The sequence below is a fragment of the Parasteatoda tepidariorum genome, chromosome 9 (assembly GCF_043381705.1).
Source record: "Parasteatoda tepidariorum isolate YZ-2023 chromosome 9, CAS_Ptep_4.0, whole genome shotgun sequence".
Lineage (NCBI taxonomy): Eukaryota > Metazoa > Arthropoda > Arachnida > Araneae > Theridiidae > Parasteatoda > Parasteatoda tepidariorum.
The window spans coordinates 62,408,733-62,421,930 of record NC_092212.1 but is presented as its reverse complement, the minus strand read 5'-3'; the positions used below and the strand labels follow the sequence as shown (position 1 = coordinate 62,421,930).

At 29.0% G+C, this 13,198-nt stretch overlaps 1 protein-coding gene across 6 annotated transcripts in view; it reads right to left on the bottom strand.

The window, feature by feature from the left end:
- Positions 1-13,198, bottom strand: part of LOC107441879 (Talin_middle and talin-RS domain-containing protein rhea) — a 407,839-nt gene that overhangs the window by 45,217 nt on the left and 349,424 nt on the right. For 5 of the 6 annotated variants that reach the window (XM_043048367.2, XM_071185656.1, XM_071185658.1 and 2 more), the window contains 2 exons: positions 5,886-6,046; positions 1,236-1,333 (listed from right to left, as the gene is read on the bottom strand). The exons of the other annotated variant lie outside the window; for it this stretch is intronic. In XM_043048367.2, the coding sequence (XP_042904301.1) occupies positions 1,236-1,333; positions 5,886-6,027 (240 nt within the window). In that variant the 5' untranslated portion in view covers positions 6,028-6,046. The remainder of the gene's footprint in view (positions 1-1,235; positions 1,334-5,885; positions 6,047-13,198) is intronic. 6 annotated transcript variants of the gene reach the window in all.

The window sequence follows — 13,198 nt, the reverse complement described above, 5'->3', positions numbered from 1 at the left end:
AAAAAAAAAAAAAAAAAAAAAAAAAAAAAAAAAAAAAAAAAAAAAAAAAAAAAAAAAAAAAAAAAAAAAAAAAAAAAAGAGGTTTTTTTTTTTTTTTCATTTTGTATTTGACATTATTCTGAAATTTCTTTTTAATCAAGCCATTACTTATTTCTAATAAATATTTTTTTACTCATAAGAATTATTAAAATATGTTATAGACAGGTAATATTTTGTTACAAATATAAAAATTCTCAGCTATATTTTAAAATATTTGTTTGTTTTTCACTAAGAAAATAAAAGTGAAAAAATTTTCATCTCAATGTAAGTTTTTGTTCATTTTTCTTTTCTTTTTTGACATAGTAATTTTTTTAATGTTACTTGTAAAAGATACATAAAATTTTTACAAATAATGTAGTGTATTACAGATTTCCCTGCTTATATTGTTCGCACTTACAGAATATTCACTATGGAGTGGAAAGTGAGATATTTTCCCAGGGTTCTGCTTTTCAGGAATTCTAGGAGGATCCCCTATCCCATCACAGAAGACAAAGGAACTTCTGGATCAAGTATTGGGAGAAATTTGCTTTTGTGGAGGACTTTTTCATGGAACTAACTCGCATTTGCTATACATGGAGAAGAAAAACACGGAAACCTCCCCTGGTTAGCCTGAAAACAAGGGGAATCTAACTCATGATCCGTCTATCACTAAGGATATTTTACATTCACACTGTGATCGGTGCGAGCCAGGGGGAGAATTTGAATCAACAGCCACGGCTGGTATTCGAACCTGCGTCACATTATTAAGATGTAAACGCTCTATACCCTGAGTCACTGCGGCTCAAAATCTAAATTATAGAAAATAAGATAAATTCAAACCCAAAATTACAAACCTCTAAAGTCAGTGTACGTGACATATAACTGGTAAAAATTAAAAAAATTAAGGTAATCAATAAAATTTTTATAAATTTTTTCAGGAATGAAATTCCAAAAAAATTATATAATTGATTTCTGTAAATGAGGCAAAAATCTAAAGGGATCCAAAGTTATGCATTTTCCTAAGAAGTCTCAAAATGTCTTGTTTTATTATTTATAATTCTTGTTTGGGCTCTACACTCATTTTTTAAAAAATAAATACAAAAAAAGAAGAAGAAAATAGAAAAGAAAACAGGAAGAATCTAATATGATGCATATCCTTTAATAATTTTGACAGAAGCAAAATTTTAAACAGTAATGAATTAAAAAAGGGCTCTTACCCCATTCCTTAATAAATAATATTCTAGAGATCTTCCTGGTTCTAACCAAACTCCTTTTTTTGGATCTTCATCTGCTAAAAATAGCCCATAATTTTTTGCTGAAAATAAAATAAATGTTTGATTAAATGAAAAATTTTAAAGTAAACAATATCAAAAATACAACCGCAATCATTGGCTAACCTTTTATTTGTTTGTAAAACATTTTGAATGGCATATAATAGCAAAAAAAAATATTTAAAATCATTTAGTTTTATAACTTAAAAAAGATAATCAGTTTATTTCATTAAACATTTCTACAGTTACTATCTAATTTTAAGTATATCTCAATACAAGTTGCATTTGCAATAAATTTCAATACATCAAATTGCATTTATGTAATAACTATAATTAACACTTTTTGTAGCTTTGCAGCAGTTTAGGAGAAGGTATTTTACACTACCTATAATTGTAATTAGGATTTTTTTAAAAATTAAATCCAATATTTACTACAAGTTTGCAATGAGATTTATTACATTCCAATTTTTTTGAAGAAAAGAAATAAAGAAAACTATTCTTTTCCACATTTAAGAAAATAATGAAAACAAAATAACTATTTTGATCTTAAACCTAATAATATGTATTTTTTTAAATCCCAGTTCAGCTATGAACTATTAATATCATTATTTATTTACTTTTTGGTTAATAAATGAGGATTATGTAAAGTCAGGGTTGTTTTGATAAATGAAAATTAATTTTTGAAATGACAATCAAAACAAGAACATTAAAGGACAGGTAATGCAATTTTAAGATGCCAATAATATTTATAAATAGACAAAAACTATCACACAAAACAGCCCTGAGTTATGTATATAAATAGAGAAAATAAAAAAAGGAAAAAAAGTATAAAATAAAATTTTTATTAATAATTTAAAAAAGAAAAACAATGCAAATAGGTACAGACTTTCCTTAAAAAAAAAGTATTAATTAAATCACATATGAAACTCAATTACAGAGCATTATCTTTTTAACAAAATCGCCATTTTAAATTAATGAAATTCATTATCTTAATGAATGAAAAAAGGAATCCAGGAAGAAAAACAAAAGTAATTAACATCATTAAAAGAAATAAACAAAAGGTAACTCCTAGAATAAATATCAATAAATAAATGCTTATCAAAAAAAATAATTGAATTGCAAAAAATGCATAAGATTTGATTAACTTTTCTCTTAAAATCAGATCAGTAAAAGCAATACTATCTTTTGTTATTGAAGATAGAAGAGACATTTTTTTTAAAAAAAATATATATATAATTCATTTCTAGCAGAGTTTAAATTAACTTATTAAATTGAAAATGAAATTTTTTTGGTGTGAAAAATTATAATCGATAAGGCAAACACAGAAAAAGGTATCTATATATAAAAGATAGATAAAATGAAAAACAATTCATTTCTAACATACTTGTGAATTCAACTTATTCCTACCTTCCGCATTTTTCTTCATTTAAATGCAAATTTAAGGAATGGAAACTTGTATTCAAAGATGATCAAAATAAATTATTAATAAAAGCTTCAAATGTAAAGCGTGATTTTCTCGAAATAGATTTCAGATTTCTTTAATTTAATTAAATGATTTTTCTAGCACGCACCTTAGAATTTGATCATGAAAATAAATCAATATGTTTCCTTGAATTTACGAAGTATATAGATATATGAACTAAAATATAAATTAAAAAATATAAAGAATAAAAAAGATAAATTTGTAAATAAAACATAAAACTGTACTCCAGTCAGATAAAAAATCACAGTTGAAGTTAAAATGGATAACTAATACTAAAAACAGAAGTCATGTAAACAATAAAACTTATGGAAATTTTGAGATTTTATAATAAAATTAGTTATTAAGACAATTACAAATAATGTTATAAGCAAAACAGCTATAACTAGGAACTAAATTGGGCACTAGCTAGTTTAACAAAGCAATAATTATATTCAAGATACTTCATCTAACCCTTTTTTGGTTTGCACTTAATAAAAGTGGGCATTTCCAGAAGCATTCTTACCCAAACAGAAAATCAGTTTCGCTCAAGTCAATGAAATTGATTAAAACTAATTGAAAAAATTGATGAAGGTTGAAAGTCATAAAAATAATGAGGTTACTGCAAGTAGCAAATTTAAATACTGCTTCAAACCTGTTACTTAAGTAAACTGCTGATTGACAATAATACAAATAAAACAAATTTTTCACATTTGGTATATGTAGGGTCTGTCCAGACCAAATTTACTACCGTTTAGCAGTACCTTCACAAATTCAACTTCAGAAAAAACGGTAGTTTCACAAAATACTTCTTCTTAAAATTTTATTTTTGTATCCCGTAAGAAACGATAAATCCATATTTTTGTGTTAATTTTTTAATATAATTCTTAATTTTCACAAATTATGTCTAAATTATCACAAAATAGGTACCTCTCTCAGAAAAACCTAGACGCTGATGTTACTTTCATAACTAACTATAATGAATTAAAAAATTACTGTTGCGATAATCACATTAAACATTATCCTAACAAGATCAAAAAAATACATAAATAAAAATTCCCCCTATTGCTATTGGGTGAAAAACAAATCATAAAAAAAATGATACCAAAATGTTTTAAATAATTTTTATTCCATGTGCACACTTTTTTCAAAATTTTTAGAGCAAATAAAAACATTTTTACATAAAAATATTATTATTTATGAAGTATGATGCAAAGTTGGAGGAAAAAGATATGAAAAAAATTAACCAGTTAAAAGTTGATATTAAATGCCAGCGAATTTTGGTTAAAGACTTGTTTTTATCCTTCCTTTTGTTTATCTTACTATATAGGTAAATTCTAAAAGCATTTAAAACATGAAATTACAGCTTTATTGGAGCATATTTTACATGACATAATAAAGTTGTAAAAAAAATGAGTGGTCAACAAAATAATAATCAAAGGTCCAAATCCCCCTAATATTCAATCTGAAGATTGAGAAAAATATATGATCACATTAGTTATCATTCTAAATTTCAAAAAATAAATTCTAAACAATGGTAAAACTAGAAGAATTTTTAATTAAACCATGAGAAATAGGTAAAATCCAGTAGATAAAACCACCATTGAGTGATATTTCTATGCTTTGAAATTATGTAATCAATTCAATAATTACACTCTCATGGTCAATATCATGTTATCATACCTTCCATCATTGGAGAAATAAAGTAACAGAGATTTTACTAGCGACATTTTGTAGGCTACACGTTCTGATGCATCACATTATGCATAATCATGTAAGTAAAATTGAAAATAATATAAGCACTTACATATAGCGAAATAAAAGATTTGTATATAAATCTTATTCTAAAGAAGATTTTTCAAACCATTATTTATAATTATTTAAACTATAAACACTCAAGATACTGCAGTAGTGGCAATAGCACCATCTATTGAGAGAAGTATTTTTGCCATCAATGTATATATTATCGTCCAAAATTTTTTTTAAAAATTTCTTCAACAAATATGGAAAAATGTGAGAATATACGGATAAACAGGAGATAGTCTTAAAATACAGGAGTCTTCGTTAAAAAAACAGGAGACTTGGCAGGTATGTGTTATTAAATAACACTGGGGAACAAAGTTTTTGTTACATTTAGACAAATATTTGATCTTGCTTAATTCCGGTGTGAAGATTTCAAATCTGAAATAAGCTCCTAAAGATACCAAATTTTTCAAAAGGACATTTTTGTCGAAATGTACAAGTTAAAAACATTATATATAACAAGGGGTCATGCAAATGTTTCAAAATCGTTTAGGGGAATAAAGGAAATTTCATCAGGGTTATACAATTTCATAAGGATTGAAATTGTATAGGAAACCCATGTCATCATACACTTCTGGGATGCTTCCCCATTATGACTTGTTCAGAAGAGCACAAAGAAATAACTTATAATAGAAAATCACACCAATCGGAGCATGACAACACTTACAGGTATGAGTTCCTATACAATTTTAATCCTAATAATGTGCTCTAGGCTGGGATAGCCTGGTTGGTAGGGCACTGGTCCCACGTACGAGAGATTGTGGGTTCGATCCTGCTGGTCGAAGACTCCCCGTGTAGTAAATGGTGACGCACATTAAATCTGTCAAGTCACAAAATCCACCATGTTCCCATAGCAAATCATATCTCTGGGGGTATTGTTTCAGGAGTTGAACATTAGCAGTTGTAAACACAAAATTGGGTCGGCTTTTTAATGACAGTTATAAAATAAAAATAATAATGTCCCTAACTCCCCTAGAAGTTTGCAGCAACATTTACGTAACTCTATGTTATATAAATATATCATTCTTAAACTTTTACACTTCAATAAAAAGTAGGCTAAAAATGTCATTAAAAAAAAATTGTAGCTAGCAGATTTGAAATCAGCGATACCAAAATATCTAAGATCTGTTACAAATTTCATGCAACAAAAAAATACATATATTGTTCCTCAGTGTAATTAGGAAAGTTTGAAAAAGAGACAGAATATTTGATTGTCAGCTACATTAACAGATTCTGTCTCAACAGAAAAATGTCTTAAGATCAAGAACAAAAATAATAGTAAAATAGTATGTTCACAAGCATATGAACATCAAGAAATACGAGATAATACTTACATTCTCCTAGTCCTGATTCGCCTCCTTCTGAGGATTTTTCTCGTATAATTCGACAAGCATCGTATACTTGTGTGGACGGATCGAACTGCATGGTTTTGGTGACATTTTTGTCCACAATGCTGACCGTCAGAGAAAGCGACATTGTGTTGTTTCGATTCTACCTGAAATACAAAAAGATGCTGATTGTAGCTTTTTTTTCTTCAAACAATACATTTTTTAAATATTATCAGTGACGTTGTAATAAAACTATTTTAGTAAAAGCAAAATAATTAACAGGTAATTGATAAATAAGAACAATTCTGAATGAAAATGCATAACGCTATAGAGATAAAAAAAATTCACTTATATGCCTTGTTTATGCTTCGTTAAAAACTACATTTTTTTAATATTAAAAATCATGTCATAAATAATAATGACATCAAATAATGTGCCGTGCTTGTTCATCCAAGATTAACAATATTATGCAATTCAAATTTTATAAAATTTATCCAATCTATTTGAAATGGATAAAAAATAAATAAAACTTTAAAAAAAAAGCACAGTGGCTAATCACACCTCTTTCTTCTTAGCATATGCGCAGTTTTTCACTAGCTAGTTGGGTGCAACAGAACAAGGAGGGGGGAAGGCCATTGATTGCCAGGTATACTCTACACCAGTGTTTCCCAAACTTATGACTTTTGTGTACCCTTTCTAAATTTTTCGTCATGCTGCGTACCACTAATAAAAAACTGAATGTACTTTTTACTATAAAAAAATTGCAGAAAAGTTAAAAATCACAACCCCGCTGTTGACACCACTAATTATTAACTGTTAACACTGCAAAAAATAGCCAATAGAAAAATACGTAATAGTAAATTTTCATGGCTAGGTTTGTTTTTAAATAAAACTTTCGTTTGTTACAAGATATTTTGATAAGAACGCTTACCCCCGTTAAACTGTTCCCGTACCCCTGGAGGTACGCGTACCACACTTTGGGAAACACTGCTCTACACTAATGACTTTTTTTTTTTTTTTTTTTTAAAGGTTTAGTGGCACTGCCCAATATATCCTACATGCCTAGAATGATGTTTTTATTTTGGGATTAAAGTGTTACTGCTTTGTCTGGTATACCCTACACTGATTTTTTTTTTTTAAAGTTAAGTGTCACTGTCCAGTATACTCGTCTTACTACCATTTCAACATTGCCCAGGTATAATAAAGTCATATTTTCAAATATAGATAGACAGCAGTAGAACCTACAATCAGTTAAGCTGTTCGAATAATAGAATTGATGTATCTATAACACGTGCACAACCAATGGATGATGCGATTAGCATCTGTCAAGAATAACATTATGCTTAAGTATTCCCTTATTCTTTAATTTTGAGTAACAAATCATTTATTTATTTATATTTTTTGGAGGGAGGAGGGATATAGCATGCTAACATATCAATTAAGTTAATCACTTTAAAAATTATTAACAAAAAATTGAAAGTAAAGTGGTCAAAATAATTGAAGGTAATAAAAACTACCTTTAAATTAAAAGTGATGATGTTTATGATATAGAGTAAATTTAGAAAAGAAGAAAACAAATAAAATCACTGAATGGAGTTATTTTTAAATGAAAATTACTGTTTCACTTGTCGAGTTAAAAAAATCTTCCTAAGCTTTCATTGGGTACCTTATAACAATATGGGAACAGGATACAATAGCCTTAAAAATTTCTTTTCAACACTAAACATACTTAACAAGGAAGCTAAATCCTTAAACAGACTTCATTTGGATATGCACAAGATTTTTGTAAAAATTAACAAAATTTCCAGAAAAAGGAAATCCAGAAAGTTGAAGATATTACTTTCTATTTTATTTATGACCCAAAAGTTTAATTATCATTTAAATTTCTTAAAAAATAATTTTCTTTCAAGTTACAGCATTTTTTTTCCTTCCAGATTTGACAATGCTTGTACTTAATGTTTAATTTAAACAGATAATAAAAATCAAAAACATACCAAAAAAATTAATTTAATTTGTAAATAATAATCAAAAACTGCTAAACTGCTCAAAACAGAAGAAGTTGTTAAATGTAAGTCTCAACAGCAAATTTTTTCAAGTGGATCAACCTGTCTATGTGAATAAAATTTTTCCCACTTTGATATCACTTACTGCTTGTGGAATCCTAATAATCCAGATTTAAGCTCAAAAGATTTTTACTAGGGGAAAATTAATAAAAAAAAAAGAAAAAGAAAAAAAGAAACATAAGCTTTAATATAAAATGAAATGAAATAATATGATTAATTATAATTTATTAAGATGTAATAATTAGAAAAAAATAACATTGCATTTTTCTGTTATTTACTTTTGCCAAGTTAATTAATAGTGTTATAAATGATTATTTCATTTTTATTTAATAACTAAATTTGACTTTTATCACATAATAAATTAGATTAAATGAAAAATTTGGAAGGCTGGAGTCAAAATAAAAAATTTCACGGAAATAAAATGAAACATGGGAGAAATTGTGTTTAATGCAAGACAAAATCACATACAATGAGAGGGGAAAAAAAGAAAGAAAAAAAGATAATCTAACTTAAGTATCTGAGGCTTGTGGTACTTACAGTGGAACAAAAACCATATAAGAAAATTATGAGAGCAATACAAAATTTGTGACTTTAACACAATTGTAAATAAATACAAAATTAATAATTTAGCAATTGGATTTATTTTGAAATTATTTATATATCATTGAATTAAAGTCACATAAACTATTGCTGCCAGCTTGCATTAATTAATTCTATGCTATCCAGTAATAGTAAATATGAAATATTAACAAACAAAAAAAGAGTTAATTTTATATCGCTTAGTGCTTTATTTATAACATAATTTGATCATCTACCCTTAATTTAAGCTAAACGTACGAAAACAACAAAACAATATTAAATTATTTTAGTAAAACTCTTTACATATTCCAGATCAATAACTTTGTCATCACTAAAAATCTTTCTTGAAAAAAACATTCAGGAGTTGGAAGATAATTTATAGCCTTACTTGTCGATATTTTCCCTTGTTAAACAAAATAAGCAATTTTTTAAAAATTATTAACTTAAATATTAAAGGAAGGAAGAGTTTAATATTATATTACATTAGTGAAACCCTAATCACTTAATAAAACCCTAAATCTATACATTTGAAGTCCATTGGGAAAAAGAAAGGAAAGAACATTGAGCTCAGAAATTGCAGTCTGATTTGATATTCTGTCGTAATTTACCGAATTAAGTATGTAAACTTTTCAGACATATTTAATTTAAATATTAAACTTTAAAGGGGAGAAGCAGTATTAAATTACTTCAGTAAAACTGTCTTTATACCAGATCAATCAAATTGTCGCCATTTTTATAAAAAATAAAATAAAAAAGGACATTTTAGAAAAAGCACCAGAATCTATTTTCCGCGACATTTTTTACTTCATTTCTCCTAAACCTCAAGCAAGCGATAACCACAAAATAGAGTAGAAACTCCTCAAACTCAATTTTTCACTAGAAACAAAAAAATTGAAAAACTAAAAATAAAAATCAAGCACTTCTATCAAAACTTCCCCATACAGAGCTAGAAGACACTCATCCGTAAACTGACACCACGAAGGAGATCGCTGGCCAAAGTCCACGATCAAACACGGACAGAAAACTGACCCCCACCCACACACTTCCCTCCCTAACTCTGCACAAAGGGAAAACACATTAGCGTAACCCAAACCGTTGTGTAAACTGGGTAACTGAGTGGCGGTGGTAGTATAGTGTGGGGAAGAATTGTGTTCAGGAATTCTAAATTTCTGGAAACCCAAGCTAGACATAGAATTACGCCAGAAAGGCGCCGGACGACAATTTATCCCACCCCCACCCCCGATGAGGGAGTGCATCATCCTAGATCTCGATCAGATCTTGAGCATCCCTTCCTCTTCAATCCCTTCAATCTATTTGGGCGTGTTTCGTTGCTAGGGGTTACCAACAGAATGGGGGGAAAACCTCTACCACTATTGACAGGGGAAGACTTGGGGTTCTGGTAGGATTTCGCATTTACCAGTTTTTTTTTTAAAAAAAGAAAATATTTTTAATATAATATATTCCACCTCGAATATTATGTAGTAATTATTAAGAATTAGCGGTGGTAAAGTCGGTGATAAATATGCTTGAATTTTAGACCTAGAAGGGAAAAGAGAGAAAGAGTGAGGGTTTTCCTTTTTTTTTTCTTTCTCTCTTTCCATATTATTTTAATGATGCCTTTTAGAGGAAGAAAAATCGTTTATCAATATCTCTTGCTCGCGTAAATTTCCGGATCTTCCTTCTCTTACGACAGCGACAGTAACGAAAAATTACTCAGCGCGATGACGAAACGATGATCTATTTCATGAAGTAAAGTGAAGAAGTGGAAAAATAAGCGAAGAATATTCGCGAAATTTTATCAATTATAGACTAATTCCAAGAGATAAAATGATATAACTATTACTGGGCGACATCGGAACTTAGAAACAGCGATATTTCGGGAATCGATTTTAAAATATGTACACTAAATGTTATAATGCATAGATATTTAGTTTTAGATAAAAATGATCTGGCTACAGCAGGGCCATATCGGAATTTTAATATCGCACTATATCGTTAGAAAATATCGATGCTGTATGACATTATAATAAACGATAGTTGGTTTAAACTTTTAATTATAGCCAAATTCAGAGAGAAAATGATATAGCTAGAGTTAGACAATATCAGAATTTAAATATAGCGATATATTGTTTGAAAATATCGATGCTATATGATAAACCGTTGTCGCTTAATTTTATCTGTTTCAACCTATTTCCAAGAGAAAGATAAAATATTTAAATAGTGCTGAACGATATCAGATTTTAATATAAAAAATAATGATGATAATTAGCATTAAACTGTAGTCAAATCCCAAGGGAAAAGAAATAATTGATATAGTGCAGGGCGATATCGTATATTTAATAACAAAAAAAAAGGTGTTCCTGAAAACTACTCAACAATTTTTCAAGATAATTTTTAGACTCACATTTTAATTCAATTAATTAGATCACATTGAACAACGTTATCGAACATCGTTATCGATAATCAGTGAAATTATCGTTGTTGATAATTATCTTGTACTAGACATTTCTCGTACATGGTATTTACGATATATCGTTAGAATATACTATCACAATATTTAAAAAAAATATCAATGCTCCAAGATATAATGCTCAACTCCACATATTTAAGCGGTTTAATCACCCAACTAAACTCTTAAAATTAACTAAGAGAATTTATTTTATATTACCCGACAGCTACCAACATTTCAAAATAAAAATAAACAGAATTTCCAACTAAAAAATTCTATGAAGGGGAATAACTTGATATATATTGTAAGATATTGTCACGATATAAAGTCAGAATTTGTTAATCGCGATATTTAAGATATATGGATTTTTACGTTACATCGCTCCTATTTAGATATAACATTTCTTAAGATAACGCAGTTTAATCGGAGAACTTAACGAACTGTGATATTTTTCTTAGGTTAAACGAACGATGTCTGCCAACATTTAAAAATAATAATCCAAGTAATTTTTCCTCTGACAGAAAATTAGTATAAAATAATAATAATAATAAATAAGGAAAAAAAAATTTCAAGTGAATTAACATACAAAAAATTCTTTGTTTAATCAGCTGTCAATCAGTTCTCAAATATAAAATATGATCTTGTACTAAAATATTTTACTATAAACATTTATTTTGAATGTAAACAGCAAAAAGGAAATGAGGTTTAAATGATGTCAAAGGTCAAAGACAAGAGTAAGTGTGAAAGATACTTGAATAAAAAGGTGATGTCAGAAATAATTGATTGAAAAGAAACATTAAGCAATATCTAAAATGAATGCCGGTTTTCTTGATGTATTACTTACTTTATTCTAGCATGCGATTATCCAAAATGCGGTGCAAATGTTTAGAAGTTACTTGTAAGAGAAACAGCATCGCACTGAGATACAATCGCATGTGCGAGTGAATCATATGCTGTGAAAAGGATCCATTATTGAACAAAATTTAACGATATTTTCATTTAGCAGTGTACATATACAGAAATCTGATTTTAAAAAAAAATATCTAAGCATTTGTTGTATCGATGATAAGAACGATTAAGCAATTTTAAAATAACTTGTTGGCAGATAAATACTGATATTTAAAGTAATAGGAAAGCCTAACTTAGGCGTGAGGAAGCGAGTTTGTGGGGCTTCATTTCGGCTGTTCAGATTGTTCCATAACAGCAATCCAGTAACCTCCATAGAGATCAATGTGACCCGGGTTCGAACACCAGTGATGGCTGGTCGATACGAACTCTGCAAACGGCTCTCACCGACATTGGTGACGTACGTTTGTCTAAGATAAGTACTCTGCCAGACATTCACCTGGAGCTGTGGCGGTGACTATGGTAACGAGGTATGATTATTTCAAGTAGGGGTGCGGGGTCCCTCTTTAGTACTGGTTTCGGCGAGAGAAAAGGAGACCTCTTCATCGAAGCTACCCTCCCTAAAATGCCCTCTTCTTGTTTCCATAGCACTCGACTGCTGCAGGCTCTGTGGCAGGAAGAGTACCTATCATAGACAAACAGTACAAAATCTTCATTGGTAGACGGATCATGAGTTAGAGTTCCCTTGCCGTCAGGTTAAGCGTGGGAAATCTTCATGGTTTTCCTTTCCATGTAACATAAATGGGAGTTCCCACTATCTTCTGGATTGGGTTCAAAATTAAAGTTGAACATTTATCGTTGTAAACTCAAAATTGGGTCGACCTTTCAACAACGGTTATAAAAAATGGCAATAATAAAAAAAAATTCTTATAACAAAATTTTTTATAACAAAATCATTTTTTATTAAAACTTAGCTGCAACAGCGACCTAAAACTAAACTATCGTAACATTTAAAAATTAAGAACATTAATTACGTTAAATCTCTTCAATGCAAATAAGGCTTAAAAATAACAAGAGCGCTAAAAGTGGCAGACGAATTATGATTATGAAGGTGTTTGTCAGACGACAAGAAAAAAGATTTTTCAGAACAAAACAGCACGGTTATATTTAATGAGCATTTTTCATTTCAGCATGTGAAAAGGCACGCGCAAGTGATGCCAAAGATAGAGAGAGAAAAATAAAGAATATATTCTCCAGAAAAGAATGAGTGATGAAGATTCATGAGGTACATTCACACTGTTCCGGTCGAACGTCGGCCCAGCAAGATGGATGACTCTCATTGCTAATCGGTGCGAAGTCCGAGATGATACGAAGAACCTGTG